Genomic DNA, 19,378 nt, shown 5'->3' on the forward strand with positions numbered 1-19,378 from the left:
GAGGGAGAGCCGCCGGGGCAAGCAGGGGGCCCGGATGAGCCTGCTGGGGAAGCCGCTCTCTTACACGAGTAGCCAGAGCTGCCGGCGCAACGTCAAGTACCGGCGGGTGCAGAACTACCTGTACAACGTGCTGGAGAGACCCCGCGGCTGGGCGTTCATCTACCACGCTTTCGTGTGAGTACCCGCGCCCCCTGCTATGCCCGCTCCAGGGGACCACTGTCCCTGGACCCCTGGGGCGTGCTCCGCGCTCGCGCCCTTGGGCCCCGCGCGCGTGCACACGTGGTGGCTTTTATTTCTTCGCACGTGTTCGTGGTCTTCCTTCTGAAGCCTCTCCCTTCCCCCAGCCCCACTTCTCCCATCTCTACAGCTTGAACCATTTCCCCGAGGACACCCAATGAACTGCCCGGTAGCTTCAGGCTCCTGGGGTGGGAGCCAGACAGACGCGGGACTTAGGCTGCGCGGATAATTGGGAGCAATTAGGTCCCAAGATACGTAAACTTCAACCGAACGGGGCGCCCGGGAGCTAGGGAATGCAAAGGGAGGACAGGCGCCCGTGTGAGGCTTGAGAGTACATTGGGGAGATTAGGAGGTGATGGCTGGGTAGGACCAGGAGGAGTGAGGGGGCGCCGAGGGCTAGGTCCTCAGTCCTAGGGGCGGAATAGGGGAAGCTGCTACTTGGTGGAGAGAGCTGCTAGGTTTTAAGTGCGCCCGGAAACACGCCTCGCCACCACCCAGCCACCACCAACGGAAAATCTGTCAGTGCATGTAGCCCTTCACTGCCACGGAGAAGGTAGCCAAGGTCTAGAGGAGGCTAGCAGGCCAGGCGAAGCAAGGCTCCCGCGCTGCAGCGGGCAGGGAGGCAGCTGGGAACCTGGGGCGCAGGAACGCGGGCAGAGGTGCGATAGCAGAAGCGCAAATGGGTCGCCTCGGACAGAAATCAGGCAGTGGATTAAGTCCCCATTTGTGGCGCGGAGTCAAAGTGTGTGTGTGTGTGTGTGTGTGTGTGTGTGTGTGTGTGTGTTTTAAGTAAGCCTTCTCCATCTAGCAGAGAATGCTTAATGAGAAAATGATTGGAAGCAAATGTTTATTTTTCCCTTAGGCATTTAAAACCTTTCAGTGGCTTTAAAGTTTACTACTGTTTTTCCCACAAAGTCCATTCATTCAGTCTCCTATTAGAGCCACGTTTATCTGGGCATTTTAAGGTTGTTTTTATAATGTTACCTCATGTCTAATTCTTTTTTTCTTCCTCTTCTCCTTTTGCTTCCTCTCTTTTTAGTATCATTATTTCAGCTTCTTTTTTGTTAAGATGAAATATAAAGACATCAACCTTAGAAGACCAGTAGAGAAAGTTGCAGATACTCGCTGATACATTCCTTGTTTCCTAGTAAAATAAGTTTTGAGCACACGGACTAGGTTTCTTTTAGAGATAAGTTGTGTCATCCATACATAACTCTCTCCGGGGGTGTAGAATTAGCATCAACACCAGAAACGTGTTTTGAAATAACGTGGAAGAAGGGCTGGTTTTGTAACTAGTTGAACCTGGAATTCGACCACATAGGAGTCAGGAAATTGGTGGAGTCTACAATCTGTGGGTCTCTGGTATCTGGAAAATTTTACAGTTTCTGATTGATGTGAACATGTAGCATTAGGCGGAATATTCCAGCCAACTTTCCGTTTTACAATGCACACAAAGAGAACGGTTGTGTTGCATCAGTATTACATCAAAAAGTATAACTTTTATGTAAGATTCACATTTATTTAAATGTGGTTAGGATAATGATAGAGAAATGCTACTGACACTTTTCATATTAATCTCCTCTGAACTGATATATAATTAAACATATTACTTAATAAGCCTGGTAAATTATTTTGACCTGTCAGAATATACTGAAATAATTTAGCAATTATGATGCTCAATTTGGTAGCAAATATGTACTGTATAGATTATGATTTTTTCTTTACAACTGTATGCTTAAAATATGTATGGCTTTGAATTTTAAGTATGATACCATTTCTAGACTTTCATTTTTGGTATATTATGCATTGTATATTCAGAGAGAGTTAAAGAAAGCCTTGATTGGTGCACATACTTTGCATCTCCTAACTTGTTCTTGAACATGAATGGGAACTTGCAACGCAACATTTTCTTTTCCATATGTTGGTGTTAACAGGTTTGTATGGGCTTACAGAATTTTAAAACATTGATAAATGATTTTTCCAAAGGTTCAAGGTTGTGTACTTCTGACAGGAAATAAATTATGTCCTTAATAGATGTAATGTGAAGTTTTGCATTATATATTTTGGAGTCTGAAACTGTAATGCCTCAGCAATTAGATAGGGGTGCTAGATCCACATTAGCACAAAGAGGGAATGGATAGTATTATCTTCTGGGAGGACTGTGCACAACTAAGCAGACCCTGGGGAAAGAGGCCATCTTTGGCAGTTGCTGCTTGTGATTTTAAATGAGCTTTAGAATAGCCAGACTTTACGCATTACATTCATTTATCGAAGTTGCTTTATGCTGTAAGTTTAACTAGACCCCAAGAAAATAATTTCAAGAGAGGTGTAATTAACTAATTCCTTGTCAGTCTGGGAATCCCCAAATCTTACTTTAATAACAGTTTTTGTAGCATATTAAGGTTCTTGCCAAGAACAAGTGCACTGTGATTAATGAGGTACTTCAGGGATGAATTTACTTGGTCGACCAGTGCTTTCACTGCCAAGAAACAAGAAAAGCATGTTTAAAGTTATACTTGAGGTAAATATAAATTTCTATTATTTATGCAAAAATAATTATTATAATGGTATTTTAGGGGTATAAAATGTCTTTTCAAGAGTACATATCCTAGCCTATTGATAGGATGACTGGACAGGGCAAGGGATGACCTACTTCAAATACTTTCCCTTAAACTTTTTAAATTAGTGGGGATTAGGAGATCCTTGCCCTTACCGTTCTTTAGGATTTACCTGACAGCCATATTTCCTGTCTTCAACTTTTCTTCATTTTACTAGTGTGCTGTTCAAACATGAGGTGACTCATTGCCTCGAATGTTGTTTGTCCCTTTTTAATTCCTCCTTGTTTAGGGAAAATTTTGAAGAATAATGAGGGTAGTAGAGGAACACAGGATGGGGCTTCGTATATAAATTTGCACTGATGCAGCAAATGTGGTTCTGCGAAATTACATGGGAAATGGTGTTGTAGATACATGTAATTGATCACTTTGCCTAATATATCTTTGTCCGACTTAATGCTATGGGTGCAAATTTATAGATATTAAACAAGGAGACAAGAAGAAGTCACCCAAGCTAGGAGCTCTGAAGTCAACCTTTTTCTCATAGTTACTCCCTCTGGTCAGGCAAATGGTCATTAAATACTGTTTGTTTACTTTATAGGTATTTTTCAAATACATTCCCTTTTCTTCTTTACTACTTCTATTCCATTCTGTTTCTTACCTCTCCAATGGATGGTTTGTAATATTCTCCTGCCTGATCATCTGGCTTCTGTTCTCAGCTTTCTCTCTGCTCTAACATCATAGTATTGTTCGTAAAATGCAAACTTTATCATATCATCCCCTTGCCTAAAATATTTCCATGACTCTCATCACCTACTCCTTCATCTATTTATCCATCTACAAGTATTGGAGTGTGTAATATGTGCTAATTCCCAAATTAACAAGGCAAAGGCCTCCACTCTGGAGGAAGGAAAAGACTCCAGCAAAGGACTACTACAAGCCTGCGAACAAGTGTGAAACAATGTTATTGGTGTGCTTAGAAAGAGAGGTTACGAAGTGAAGCCTGGGCAGAAATGTCAGCACAGGCTTCAAAGGGGAAGTGAGGTGTAAGCTGAGTTTCCACACATGAGTAGTTAATTTTCAGGTGGGCACAGCAGGAGGGAATGAACAATCTTGACAGAGAAAACAGCTTGAGTAAAGATATGGGGTTGTGAATCAGCACAGTAATTCTAGGTGCTGTTAAGTATTCTCAGGGTGAAGAAAGCCACAAGAAAAGAAGATAAAGCAAAAGGCAAGTAACCAATCTCTTGGACAGCTTCAGATGCTGACCATAGAATCTGGTATTTATCCTGTAGGCAGTAGTGGTCATTGAATGGTGATAATCAGGGGAATGACATAATCAGATATAAATTTTGGAAAGATCTGCCTTTCATTAGTTCAGTAAATAAATCGGAGTGCAAAATGGAGTCAATATGGCCTATAGGGAGATGATAACAATTGTGTGAGTTTTCCATTAATTGTTGTGTTCATTTATTCATACACTTATTCTGTGAATGTCTGTTGACTATCTACTATATGCTGTGGATCATACTAGAAAGATGAGAGATGATTTCCTAAGGAACTAAGGCAGTAACTGTGGAGATGAGAAGGAGGAGTTTAACCAAAGAAATGTTAAGGAGATAAAATTTGCAGATTGTTTTCACCAGTCTGACATGTGGTGTGAGGAAGATGATTCTGACTTGGTTGATTTGAGGAATGGAAGTGCCGTTCACTAATATATGGGACAAAGAGTGAAGGGCACATATTCTGGTGAATATAATGGGTTTAGATTTGAACATGTTGGGTTTTAGATGTTTGTGAGTCATTCGGGTGGAGATTGTAAGTGGTGGGAACATAGCAGTGAACGAGGCACAGTCTATTTCCAACCATGTTGGATCAGCAATCAGAACTATTTCTGGCACATAGAGAACACTCAATAAAATATTTTTGAAGGAATGGATTCATTTACAAATCTGGAGTTTAATCTAAATATCTAACCAGATATTTAGCTTTGAAAGCCTCTGTCAGTTTTGTGGTAATTAAAGCAATGAGTAGAAAAAATGAGATAGTCCAAAGAATGTATAGAGTGAATGAGGGCATAGTGGAGGCCAGAGACTGAGGAACACCAACACCAAGCAGTGGATGAAAAAGTAAGAACCAATGGAAGAACCTGGGAAGAACACAAAGGCCAAGGGAAAATCCAGGGGATCTTATTTTCATGAAAGTAAAGGAAGATGCATATGGAAAAAAGGTTATGGCCAGCAGTTTCCAGTGCTGCAGAAAGAACTAGAAAAGTTAGGTAAGATTTCATTGGATTTCTTATGAAGGAGGTCACTGGTGGCCTTTGCTGCTGCAGCCTCAGTGGGGTGCTAAGGGTCATAAATATGATTCAAGTGGACTGAGGAGTGGTTAAGACTTGGGAAAATGGACACAGTAGTGTAGGTTAGATTCCAGATTCCTTGGAAGAGTTCACACAAGACCCTCAGGGCATAGACTCCTATGTAACTACTCCCCTCTAATATGCACTCTAAACCCCACCCTTACTGTACTGCTCCACCCTGTGTCTCACCACCATGTGTTTGCTCATGCTGTTTTCTTGGATTCTCCCCACATCTTTCACCCTTGCTATTAAACTCCTAATGTTTCTTCAAAGTACAGTTCAAAGATCACTTCCTCTTGGGCATATTTCCAAACGGTTCCCTTCACTCTGCCAGGATGAGTTAAGTGCCCCTTGTTTCAGGTTCCATGGCACTCTATCAATGTCATCATAAGGGTGCTTCCCCCATTGTACTGTCATCATAGGCTGCTTGGTCTGTCTCTCCCACATGAAAGCGAGCATCCATATAGTGAAATTTCTACTTATTTCTAAATATTAAGTGCCTAACAAGGTGCCTCATGTCTAGTAGACCCTCCATAAATGCTTGCTTAATTGAGTAAGTAAATAATTTTCCTTATAAGCCTTCCACAGAGGAGCTTCAGGGTGAGCCGAAGCTGAAAGAACTACCAAGTCTTTTCAGTTTTCTTAGAAGTAAGACACTGATGATTCATTTAAAAGGGACTGGAAGTAGGAGATTAGTGCTTTGCTTGCAGTTTTGCCACTAATTAATTCTGTAAGTCATCTCACACTTCTGGGTCTCCAAATCTTCATCTGTGATATGGGCACAATCGTGTCTGTGATCCGAGATGGTGGAGGATACTGTAGAGAGTCTAAAATACTATCATAAAAGAGCAGGAGTATTTGGAATAAGAAGTAACCTGATCTTTTTATCATTTCCCTTCCTCTTCTGTGAGCTTGAGGGTTGCCTCTTAACTAGTTGCTTTAACTTAATTCCTAAATCCCCAAGGTCTCTGTGCTACGTAGTAGCCAAAGTTATCTTTCTTTCTTTCTTTTTGTTTGTTTGAGATGGAGCCTCAGTCTGTTGCCCAGGCTGGGGTGCAGTGGTGCGATCTCAGCTCACTGCAACCTCAGCTTCCCGAGTTCAAGTGATTTTGCTGTCTCAGCCTCCTGAGTAGCTGGGATTACAGACTTGCACCACCATACCTGGCTAATTGTTTTTGCGTTTTTAGTAGAGACGGGGTTTCGCTATGTTGGCCAGGCTGGTCTCATACTCCTGACCTCAAGTGATCTGCCCACTTCAGCCTCCCAAAATGCTGGGATTACAGGCATGAGCCACAGCACCTGGCCCACAGTGATCTTTCTAAAGACTTAGCAGAATACATCACTCCTCCTCTGCTTGGAGGAGGATCTGTTTATTGCTTGTCTCCTCCCTGACCCCCAATTCTTTAAAGGCAGGGGTTTCTGTCTTATTCACCATTATATCACCAGCACCCAGAACACTGCCTGTCACATAAAAGATGCTCCATGCATACATGCTGATTCATTTACTGACACCCCAGATCTCCAAAATATACTATTAGTTCCCTTGTGGAAGATGGAATTTTACTCTGTTGGCCATTCTATGTGTCAGACTCAATTAGACCTAATGAATTACTTTACTACTTACATATATATTCTATTCTGAATTAAGTTTATGTCTGTAGAGACTGATGTTTACATATTCTTTTTGCTCCTGCATCCCTTTAAAAAAATCACTGATTTCTCTTAAGTCTACAGAGGCCTCGCAGAAGTTATACTACTTTATATTGTGCTGATATATAAAATCTTCCGTACTCTTCTAATCAGTCTTTAGAAATCTAAACGATGCTATTGTACTTGAGGACCATATTACAATTAGAAATGCTGAAAAATGTTAAAATATTAGTACTTGGAATATGATAGCCTAAAAGGAAAAAAATGAAAAGGGTATTTCAAAATGAAATGAAGGACTGATACAAAAAAAACTATAAACAAGAAAGATAGCCAGCAGCCTTCTGAAAACTGCTTGCAAAGAAGTAGTGCCAGTTTTAATTTTTAATTGCAAATGGCTATTTTGGCAGACGAAAATGCCAGCAGAGCATGTTTTATCCTGGCCCAATGGTGTGAAACTACTTGAAGCCCAATTGTTGAACAGCCACAGCTCATAGTTATGTTTAATATGTATGTGTTTTCATTTTAATTTCCTTTTCCTTCAGCCAGTTATGAGTGCGTTATTTGAAGTTTTATTTGGTTGCAACCTGAGAGAAAGATTGGCCACACATCTGTATTTTTTTTCATAATTAATGAAATTCTTTAATGGTCTCAGGGTTTCAGGTGATCTTTCAATCCTTTGCAATCAGTGTGTCTGAAGAACGAGCTTCCTAAATGTTATTAAAGTCATCAATTTCTAAACTTAAAAATAGCTTGAAGTTTTTCATCATATACATTTGTGTATTGTGCATATATATTTCATACTCATACAAATACAAGTGCAACATGAGCACATACATACTGTATCTTTTAGCAGAGAATATGCGTTAGTGCAAATATGTCTATTTCCCTTTGTTTTGATCCTCTAAAAGTAAAAGACACTGGAATAAAATGCAATTTAGAAATGAAAAGAATGTTAAATTTACTCTTGATAATATAGAGCTTATCTCATAATTTGAAAGATCATTGAATTTTTACATGATGAAGAGATATACACTTTTTACAAACTCAGTCATAGTGGTCATTGTTGTCATTTATTGTACCTGTGAGGTAATTCTAGAATCCCTATTCCTTCTTCAGTCAGTGGCTGCATAATCTAATGATAATGTTATAATCCATCACTTCTCTTTTTAAACAGTCAATTTAGTTTAACATTTGATTAACAGCCATTGTGTGTGCCAGGCAATGTGCTGGATGCTGGTGCTTCAAAGAAAGGAACAATGTGGACCTGACCTCAAATAAATCCACTGGAGAATATGAGAGATTTAGATTTAATGATCAACATTACTTTTACCATACAGGTACCAGTTTCTTAATCTAGAAAATATCAGTAACAGTTTCTTAATCTATAAAATAGGAATAAAATATTACTTCAAGGTGTTATGATATTATATGGATTGTATATGTGTACATAATGTTTAATATATACATATTCACACTTAGCATGGTGGCTGTCATTGAAACTAGAGGGAAAACAGACACAATGTGGTAGAAGGCTGTATTTATATGATAAAGGTCTAGGATTTTATCCTCTATGTGATGGACAATCTTTGAGGAAGATAGGATTTAGGCAGGTAATGTCATTGGATTTCCATTTTAGATTGGTCACTCTACTAGTTCTATCAGTGATGACTTGAGGGAGACAAAACTGGAGGTAGAGGTTAAATTTTAAAACTGTTGTTCCAACTTAAGCAAGAGACAATTAGGACTTAGACTGGGGCAGTGGTAGTGAAGATGGGGGAAAAGTATGACAATAGAGTTGAAATGTGTTAGTGAATGACTGAATGTGGAAGATTAAAAGATATAGATTTGTTATTTCCAGATTATTGGATTAGGTGGTTGGATAAATAGTGGTGCTATTAACTGAACTCAATACAGGTGGAACAACAGGTTGGCGAATTGCAGGGGTGATACAATGAGTTTAGCTTTGGAAATGCTGAGCTTTCAGTGCCTGTGGGAATTCCAACTATAAATATACAGTAGCTCTTGGATGATGATTTAAAAGACATAAAAATACAGACAAGAGTTAAAATCATGAGGAAAGCAAATAAAGATTAAGGGTAGGCGGTCAAGGATGGAAATCTGGAGAATACCAACATTTAATTGATGAGCAAAGGAAACAAGGAATGACAGGCTGTAAGGAAACACTAGACAAAAAGATGTTCAAGGCTGTGGAAACTAAGGGTCTGAAATGTAGAGAGTGGTTCAGTAAGATAAAGACCTATCAGAAATTACCGTTGAATCTGGCAATGTGGAATTCTTCAGTGATTTTATAACCTCATCAGTGTTAACCTTCAGTGAAGCAGTGAGGGCAGAGGCAGATTGCTGTTAGCTGAGAAATGAATCAGAAGTGAGGAGAGGAAACAGCATATTTAGGCCATATGTTCAGTTAGTTTGGCAAGAATAAAAGGGAGATTGGACACTAGCTACAAGGAAATACAAGGCTAAAAGGAAAATCAAGAGAGAATAAAGTCATAGAGAAGAAGATTTTTTTATCACAAATAATAGTCATTTTAATTATTGATTATGTGCTGGACATTTTTCTAAATGCTTTATGCACATTAATTCTTTTATTCCTCAAAATAACCCCAATAAGTAATATTAGTGTTATAATCTCCCTCCATTTTTATAATCTCCCAAACCAGAATACCAAAGTAGGGGGCGGTTTAGTAACTTGTCCAAAGTCAGCTACTGAGTTAATAGCAGAACAGGGCTTTGAACCAAGGCAGGTTGGCTGAGAGCCACACATGCTTAGCCACTATATTTTATTTCCTTTACTTTGCCTGTTAGATTTTTTCTTTTTCTTCTTCTTCCTCTTCCTCCTCCTCCTCTCCCTCCCCCTCCTCCTCCTCCTCTTCCTCCCCTTCCCCCCTCCTCCTCCTCCTCCCCCCCTCCTCCTCTTCCTCCTCCTCCTCCTTCTTCTTTCTTCTTTCTTCCTCTTTTTTTGAGATGAGTCCCGAGTCTTGCTCTGTCGCCCAGGCTGGAGTGCAGTGGCGCGATCTCGGCTCACTGCAAGCTCCGCCTCCCGGGTTCACGCCATTCTCCTGCCTCAGCCTCCCGAGTAGCTGGGACTACAGACGCCCACCACCATGCCGGGCTAATTTTGTTTTTGTATTTTTAGTAGAGACGGAGTTTCATCGTTTTAGCCAGGATGGTCTCGATCTCCTGACCTCGTTATCCGCCCTCCTCGGCGTCCCAAAGTGCTGGGATTACAGGCGTGAGCCACTGCGCCTGGCCAGGTTTTTTTCTTTTTTTAAAAAATCGACTTTTATTTTAGATAAAGGGCGTACTTGTGCAGGTTTGTTACATGGGTATATTGCATCCAGGTAGTGAGCGTAGTACCCAATAGGTAGTTATTCAACCTGTGGCTCTTCCCTTCCTCCTGCTTCTAGTAGTCCCAAGTGTGCATTGTTCCCATGTTTATGTCTATATGTGCTAGGTATTTATCTCACACTTATAAGTGAGAACATGTGGTACTTGGTTTTCTTTTCTTCCATTAATTCGCTTAGGACTATGGCTTCCAGCTACATCCATGTTGCTGCAAAGGACATGGTTTCATTCTTTTTAATGGCTGCATAGAATTCTATGGTGTATATGTACCATTTTTTTTTAATCCAATCCACCATTGATAGGCACCTAGGTTGATTCCATGTCTTTGCTATTGTGAGCAGCATGGCAATGAACATATGAGTGTGTGTGTCTTTTCGGTGTAATGGTCGGTCTGTTTCCTTTGGGTATATACCCAGTAATGGGATTGCTGAGTGAAATGGTAGTTCTGTTTTAAGTTCTTTGAGAAATCTCCAAACTGCTTTCCACAACGGCTCAACTAATTTACATTCCCACTAACAGTGTATAAGTGGTCCCTCTTCTCTGTAGTCTCACCAGCATCTGTTGTTTTTTGACTTTTTATGAATAATCATTCTGATGGTATGAAATGGTATCTCACTGTGGTTTTGATTTGAGCATTTTTTCATATGCTTGGGGGCTGCTCATATGTCTTCTTTCGAGAAGTGTCTGTTCATATCCTTTGCCCACTTTTTAATGGGGTTGTTTTTTGCTTGTTGATGTGTTTAAGTTCATAGACTTTGGATGTTAGACCTTTGTCAGATGCATAGACTGTGAATATTTTCTCCCATTTTGTAAGTTGTCTGTTTACAAATCAAAGATGACACAAATAAATGGAAGAGCATTCCATGCTCATGGATTGGAAGAGTCAATATTGTTAACATGGCCACACTGCCCAAAGCAATTTACAGGTTCAATGTTATTCCTATCAAACTACAACCTCATTCTTCACAGAATTAGATAAAACTATTCTAACATTCATATGGAACCAGAAAAGAACCCAAATAGCCAAAGCAATCCTAAGCAAAACAACAACAACAAAAACAAAAAACAAGAACAAAAACAAACAAACAAACAAACAAAAAACTGGAGTCATCACTCTCTGACTTGAAACTATAAAAGGCTATACCAACCAAAACAGTGTGGTACTCGTACAAAAACAGACACATAGACCAATGGAACAGAATAGAAAACTCAGAAATAAAGTGGCACACTTACGATCTGATCTTCAACAAGGCCAACAAAAGCAAGTAATGGGGAAAGGTCTACCTGTTCAATAAATGGTGCTGGGATAACTGGCTAGCCATATGCAGAAGAATGAAACTGGACCCCTACCTTTCACCATATATGAAATTATCTCAAGTTGGATTAAAGACTTAAATATAAGACTGCAAACTAGAAAAATCCTAGAAGAAAACCTAAGAAATAGTTTTCTCAACATCAGCCTTGGCAAAGAATTTTTGACTAAGTCCCCAAAAGCAACTGAAGCAAAACCAAGAATTGACAAGTCTAATTAAACTAAAGAGCTTAGGCCGCTATAATCTTGATTGTGGATGGTATGTGTGGGCTCAGGGCTCCTCATATCAGATGGGTAGAGTCATTACAAAAACTACTTTGGGGTCTTGTATAGCTCTTAGCAATATAGTGTATGCACAATAAATGTTTGTTGAATAAATGAATTATAGTTTAAATTCCTTATAACCTAGTATCAAGGAATTTTTTTTTTTCCTTTCTTTCTGTGCTTCTGCCTTTCTGGAATGGTGTTTCTCCCCATTTCTTTGTACAAAATGTTGCTTTTTCTTCCTCCAAAAGCTGTCTGTTCTTAAGAGACGCATTGAATTTCTAATTACATGCTCTAAGAGTGTACTGCCTAAGTAGACTGGGTACCTAATCTACATATTGCTCTATGGTAATTAATAGAGACTTGTAGAAAATGTGGATTTTAAAAGTATAAGGGGAGAACTCTATTTTTCTTGGGGTTTTAGTTATGCTCAAATTTCTTAGAAAATAAGGAGTGAAGTCTTAAAATTGCTGAAGTTTTCTAATATCTATATATTATTTCTGAAATTTGGCAATAGTCAGATATTCAGAATAATTTTTAAAAGATTATACCTTCCATTTTGGAACTTGACTACTTTAGAAGTTGACTATATACTTTGGAAGTATATAGTTAAGAAATAAGTTAGAAATTAGTTTTTATGCCATGTGGAATTATTATAGAAAAATATACAATAAATAAGTCCAAATATATTTGTAACATAGTTAAATATCAGTCAAAAATATTTACCCCAGTGGCTGTTATAATCATTAGGAGTTTCTTTACTCAGTGAGCCAAGAATAGATCTATAATCTGGCATCACAGAGCTGTACTTTTTCTGTTTTATTGAGAGGTTAAAGCACGGCCTCAAAATGCAAATGTATCATAGGAGTACATAGGAGATAGAAAACTACCTGCATTTTTTTCTGGTTGAAAATTTTTCCAAAGCATAGGCCTTGTTAAAGCGATTCTCATAACCTTTTCTAGAATGGAAAACAAGTTTAAGGCTTCTATTTCTCTAAACCTGTTTTCTCTCACACCTGAATGAATCTAGGAGGATTGGATGGAGTTGAGAATTTAGATTCTTCTCCCCATGTTTTGAGTCATTGGCTACATTTCTCAACTTTCTGGTTTATAAAATTAGGATATAATTCTTCAGTGTTTGTTTAATAACCTGACCTCTTGCTAAGTGTAAGGCCCTAGAGTAGGAACTATAGGGCTTAACATAAATAAGACATAGCATATTCCCTCAAGAAATTTTTATCTAGAAGGATATTCGTTTACTATTTACTAAGCCTCAAAAACCATCTCTCTGAATTGACTTAGGATAAAAGCAAAGGTTGACCTTTCTCCAGTGGCATTTAGCTATTGCTCCTTTTGAAGGGATTTACAAGGTAAACTCCAGGATCACCATGTACAGAACTGCTGATTGCCAGTTCTCTTGACCCCTTGGGAAACTTTGGAGCTCAGCGTTCAGCTGCCTGTGCAAGTGGGCGTTCTGCTCAGGGCATTCCCACACTGAGACCAAACACAGGAGTTCCCACTGATCATAGTAATTTCTAAACAGTGGTAATTAAACTAGTTAAACTAAATGTTCTAGTTAATAAAATATTCTGAGTATGTTTAATTTGCTCCAAAGTATTTTAAAAAATAAGAAAGAAACCAATGCTGTTTCATAATACTTTGTTTGGAGATGTTATTTTCTTTCTCCCTAAATGGGTTAAGAACAATAGTATAAACCAAAAAGTTGTTGTTTTTTAGCAAAATGAGGTGTCTATTTTCAGTATAACTTCAAGCTTTAAGCTTCTAATATTGTTCACTTAATTCTAGTTCACTTATACCTAGCCTTCCAAGAACACAATATGCAGTGGACACTCAAATATTGAATGAGTGAGTGCCCACTGCATATTGTGTTATTGGAACACTTTGGAAACACTTCTTCCATTTGTTCAACTTTCTCCGGTCATGTGGAAAATGGCTTTTTTCTTCAACTAAGAGTGGTACTTCCCAGTGCAGCTAAGGTCAAAAAGTGTTAAAAATGTGTGTTCATTGCAATCTCTAAGGTGTTTTTTATCCATTTTTTAAAGACTACGTACTTCAAATGGATTTCAGACCTAGATCAGCAGTCAGGTTAAAGAATTTCAAAGTGAGATTAAACTAATTTTAAATTTATCATGCCTGATGATAAAATCCTATAGTTCTGGTTTGGTATGTCAAATGGAAAAGGCAGAGAAATTGATTGGCAATCCAAATGACATTTGGGAACTCACTTAGAACCTTCAAGATAGGATCCTGAACCCAAGGAGCACCTACTCTTACTCATCTAGTCCTTGATATAGAAGAAATTACCGTTTGTTTTGGGGAAACAGTTTTAACAAGCTCGAACATTCAAATTTGCATTCAAGTATTTCTCTCTAGAAGAAACTCAGTTAAGTTCCCTTAGCTTCAGATCACAAAATGAGATGGGTTAGGATCTTCCCAAATGAACCAGCTACCCTAGTTACATAGGTCCTACTTTACTTGTGCACTGAGATCGTCCTGCAATTCTTCCAAAGTTAGGACAGGAAGCATAGTAGGAAAGAAAACTATGTAGTCGTCATATTTGTACCAATCGTGTGGACTCCTAGAGAGCAGTTCAGGCTACCAATGCTTCAGTAGCCCATTATTCCTTTCACTCAATAGAATGGCCCCAGTCATTCCGCTGAAATTGGAAGTTAGAGTTTCACAGTATCTCTAGCAGGAAAGATTCCCTTACATGGTTCCAGATCTTTTACATCCAGTATTGGACTTGATGAGCTACTTTACAAATTGCATTTCCTAAACTAGTCGGGTCATGCTGCTGAGAGCTGTTTTCCAGAGCTAGTGGGTATGGAGTTTTATTCCAGGCTTCAGGGCAGGAAGTGGATAATAAAAATACATTTATAGATGGCACTAAGTGAGGTAGCCTAGACAACCGTAAATAAGAATAATCAAACTATCACGTTGTATTGGAGAAGACAGAATATTCCTCTAATTGAAGGGTAGCTATCATAATTTTTACAGTTGTCATCAATGAAGGATTGTCCTTTTTTTCTCCACAAAAGATTAAAGGCAAATACCTATTTTTTTTTGTTTGTTTGTTTCTTGTTGATTCAAATTCCCTTTCCACACTGCAATCTTAATATAGATTTCTAAAGCATGTGATAATATATTTAAAAGACCTATTCACAATAAATCTGTTATGTTTTTATACTGTCTCAAGGGTGACATGTAAAGTTAGTGGTTGCTCTACAGTAAGCATCTGGCAGTGGAGCGGCAGTGCAGCATGACAAGGACCTGGACCAGAGTGTCAGCCCTGGGAATGTACAGAAAAGGAGAATAGGAGAAAATTCAAAGGGAGAACTGGCGTTCTTAGCTTTCCATTGGCTTCTGGTTGGCAAAAGAGATGAAAGAATCAAACTGTTCATGGTTCCAAGCAAGTGTGACTGTGACCAATCAGAAGATGCTTAATTCTGTTTTAGGTAAAGAACAAGCACAAGTAGACATGTGGCCTGTTTGGGCTTTGGGAAAGACAGGGGATCATCAGTTACTAATGTTGGGTGATGAATGAAGAAATAAGGTGCTTGGAGAAGAGAGTACAGACAGAGATTTAGGGAATACTGGCATTTTGGGAGATGAGAAAGATTTGCAAAAGAGACAAAGAAGAAAAAAACTAGGAAAATACAACATCCTAGTTTGTTGTATCCTGGTTTGTAGAGAGTCAGGACGACTGACTCTCAAAGGATTGCAATAGGATAAAAGTATTACAAAGAAAATAAGTGAAAATGTATGATAATGTGGAAAGCCAGGATAAAAGGCGAGGGGCCAGAACCTAGAAGAAAACTTTGCCATCTAGGAGCTGATAGCATCTGCAGTGCCATGTGTTAGGCGGACATCCAATTTCATAGGAAACATGATGTCCTGGAAGAAAAGGCCAGAACAACCCAGCAACTAGGTCGTGTGCTGACATAGCAATCAGTTTTTTGAAAGGGACCATGCAGGGTGAGGGGTGCCCCTGAAAGTATCACTGTATAACTGGGATGGGGACTCCAGAAGAGAGGGTGATATTTAGAGAGCCTCGAATGAAACCAGGAATATCTGGTTGGAAAGCAATCTTGCAGTCTCTAAGAGAGATGCTGGTAAGTGCCAAGCAGTTCTAAAGAGTTTGAGATAAGGCACCAAACAGTGCTTGCAGGGGAGAAGGGGGAGACAGATTAGGCTGCATAATTGATATATAAATGGGTAAAGAGAGAGGGAGAATGGTAGATTAGGAATCAACAGAGTAAAGCTAAATTTTTATTTCTCCAAGCAGCTGGAGGTCTATACAAATAAAAAAGCCTCAGGAACACCCTTCCCTGAGAAGGGGAAAGATGAAAGTAATTGAGAATAACGAAATCCTGGAGTTATGATAAATAAAAGTTCAGGTTGGTCAAAAAAAAGTTTGGAATGGCAACATTTGGAGCTATGATAAGGCAACATTGGGAGATAAATAACACGATGTCTTGACAACTGCAAAGGCCCTGATAGAGTTTAGGCATGATCACGTAGAAGGCTGCCTGGTGTGTGAGACTGTGAGAATTTCTCTAACAGTAGTGTGCAGGGTAAATTTTAAAAAGCAGATGGAGCCCTAACCCAAGGCTCACAACTTTGTAGCCAAAGTAAAGGGAATGAGAAATTTTCTGGAAGTCACACACACTGAATAAGTATGACCTTGACCTTGGGCAAATTGTAAACCCCTCTAAGCACCAACCATCTGATAAATGTGGAAATAAGGAGACAAAGTGTTAAAGCTCCTTATGTAATTGCTGGTGCAAAAAAAAAAAGTAATTTTTATACTTTCTAACCAAATATAGTCTATGGCCTCTTCAGAGGAGGAAATGCTGCAATAATAGACACATGTGAAAAAACATGTGTTCAGTGAATAAATGAGTGAATAACTGAATTAGCATAACACTTATTTAACAACAGCATTTTATTTGGTGCCAAGATTATACAGCCAGATATTTCCTGTTGTGTGTACAAGTTCTCTGAACTTGAACAAAAAGATTTTTCTTCGGAAATCAAGCCATATTTTATAATCTCTTTATTTGTGAGTGTATAGATATAAGCACACTCTTAAAGCAGGAACTACTGCTTTGACACATTTAAGTAATAGGATTAGAGAGCTGGAAGGACCTTTGGTGACCGACTCTAGTGCTATCTTTTTTAGATGTGAAAACAGCCTGCAAAAATGTTAAGTAGCTTCCTCAGGATCAAGTACTATTGGAGCCAGCATTGGTGGTCAATCCTGTATAGAAATGACTTCGGTTGTAGATCTGTGACCTGCCTTACTTACCTTCCTCTACCGAAGGTACTTTGTAATTCTTAATAAATGAATATTGACATTCATTTTAAATACTATTGTTTGTTCAACTATTCCATGAAGAATATTCTTTAAATAAGCATTGTAGTACTAACAGGGAAAATATTTTTCCCTTTTAGAAACTCTTAATAGCTGGCAAAAGATAGTAATTTCTATGACTTTTCTTTCTTCCAAAGAAGTTAAATTCTGAAGAAGGTGTTTCTCTTGGAGTTAAACCATATATTGACTTGATCTTTAAAGGAGCTAATAAATGAATAGATCAAGTAAGAAACAAATTAGTATTTAGCCCATTCAGTTGCAGCACTGTGGTTTCTTTCCAGATCTGAAAATGTGAGAAATATTTCCTGAAATCAAGCAAGTGGGAGTGGGAAAGAGTATATATAAATGTTACATGAGGAATCCAAAATCATCATCATCATCATCATCATACACACACACAAATACATTTACTATTTCACACACAATTTTATTACACTTGGTAAATTCATTAGGGCAGGGCAAATATATTCATCCAGACATTCAAATAAGCACAAACATCTGTGCAGTCTTTAAATCTGCCATGTTAAACAGGCCTAGCACTCTGTTTATATGCCCCGAAGAGCCTGAACCAAGACAGATGTAAGTAGGAGCAGCAGGATTTGACCCTAACTCTTGAAAATCCTGCCCTGCTTCAGAGATGAGGCATATCTTCAGCTTTGCAAGCACGCTATTGTGTGTGTGTGTGTGTGTGAGTGAGAGAGAGAAAATGGTTAAAATTAATGTGAATTTGGTTTCCCCCTCCTCATATTTCTTTGTCTATATTAATATGCTTTTAATTGTTAATATTATCATTAGAAAGGTGATGGTTTCATGAATGAATGATGAGGGAGAAAAGAATTTTGATATTTAAAATTGTTGGCCTGTAATGGACCATTTTCTGCCTGAGTCATGTATGTGCATTGAGAGGTTGAAGTGTACTGTATGTGCTTCTTCAGGCATTTCCTATTTATCTGAGACACTTTTGAGACAGAGAGGTGACTGGAGAAAATGAAGGGTTCTCATTTATTTTTATGAACAATTCTCTATGACTCATTACTCCCACAATTTTTGAATATCTACAATCTTCTCTCTCAGTTGTCTTAACCTCCACGCTGATGGTCCTGATTCAGAGCTACTTCATTTACTACTCAAACACAGCTTGGGGAAGGGAAGGGGGATGTAAGGCAGTAGAGGCTCAATTCCCCTTGTTATTATACATGGCTATTGCTGTTTACCCTAGGGAAGAGGGTTAGTTTGGCCCTACTAGATAAAGAGCATGTTAAAAAGGCCTCCCAAATTTACAAGTAAAAAACAAACATTTTGTGAGTAAAAAACAAGCAAACATATCCTTTGCCCATTAAACATTTTTTAAAAATGAGCAAGGGATATGAACAGACACTTTTCTTTTTTTAATTCTTTATTCATTTATTTATTTATTTTTATCAACTTTTATTTTAAGTTCTAGGGTACATGTGCAGGATGTGCAGGTTTGTTACATAGGTAAACGTGTGCCACGGTGGCTTGCTGCACAGATCAACCCCATCACCTGGGCATTAAGTCCAGCAAACAAACACTTTTCAAAACAAAATATATGTGTGGCCAACAAGCATACGAAAAAAATGCTCAATGTCACTGATCATTGGAGAAATGCTAATCAAAACCACAATGAGATACCATCTCACACCAGTCAGAATGGCTATAATTAAAACATCTAAAAATAACAGATGCTGGCAAGATTGTGGAGAAAAGGGAACTCTTATACCCTGTTGGTGGGAGTGTAAATTAGTGCAATCATTGTGGAAAGCAGTGTGATGATTCCTCAAAGAGCTAAACATAGAGTTGCCATTCAACCCAGAAATTCCATTACTGGATATGTACCCAAAAGAATATAAATGGTTCTACCATTAAGACACATGTACACGTATGTTCACCGTAACACTATTCACAATAGCAAAGACATGGAGTCAAACTAAATGCCCATCAGTGGTAGACTGGATAAAGAAAATGTGGTACATGTATTCTATGGACTACTACACAGGCATAAAAAAGAATGAGCTTATATCCTTTGCAGGAACATGGATGGAGCTGGAGGCCATCATCCTTAGCAAACTAACACAATAATAGAAAACCAAATATTGCATGTTCTCACTTGTAAGTGGGAGCTAAATGATGAAAACACATGGATGCAAAGAAGGGAACAACAGACATTGGGGCCTACTTGAAGGTGGAGGTTAGGAGGAGGGAGAGGAACAGAAAAAAAT

At 38.7% G+C, this 19,378-nt stretch overlaps 1 protein-coding gene across 2 annotated transcripts in view; it reads left to right on the top strand.

The window, feature by feature from the left end:
* KCNQ5 (potassium channel, voltage gated KQT-like subfamily Q, member 5) overlaps nt 1–19,378 on the top strand; it is a 561,810-nt gene continuing 542,432 nt past the window's right edge. The window contains exon 1 of one of the 2 annotated variants that reach the window (XM_011944426.1): nt 1–174. Coding sequence is in view for 1 of the 2 variants with exons in the window: in XM_011944425.1 (XP_011799815.1) it covers nt 35–174 (140 nt within the window). In the remaining variant the exon portion in view is untranslated. The remainder of the gene's footprint in view (nt 175–19,378) is intronic. The other variant, XM_011944425.1, reaches the window with a different exon arrangement.

This window comes from Colobus angolensis, unplaced genomic scaffold, assembly GCF_000951035.1.
Source record: "Colobus angolensis palliatus isolate OR3802 unplaced genomic scaffold, Cang.pa_1.0 Scaffold231, whole genome shotgun sequence".
Classification (NCBI taxonomy): Eukaryota; Metazoa; Chordata; class Mammalia; order Primates; family Cercopithecidae; genus Colobus; species Colobus angolensis.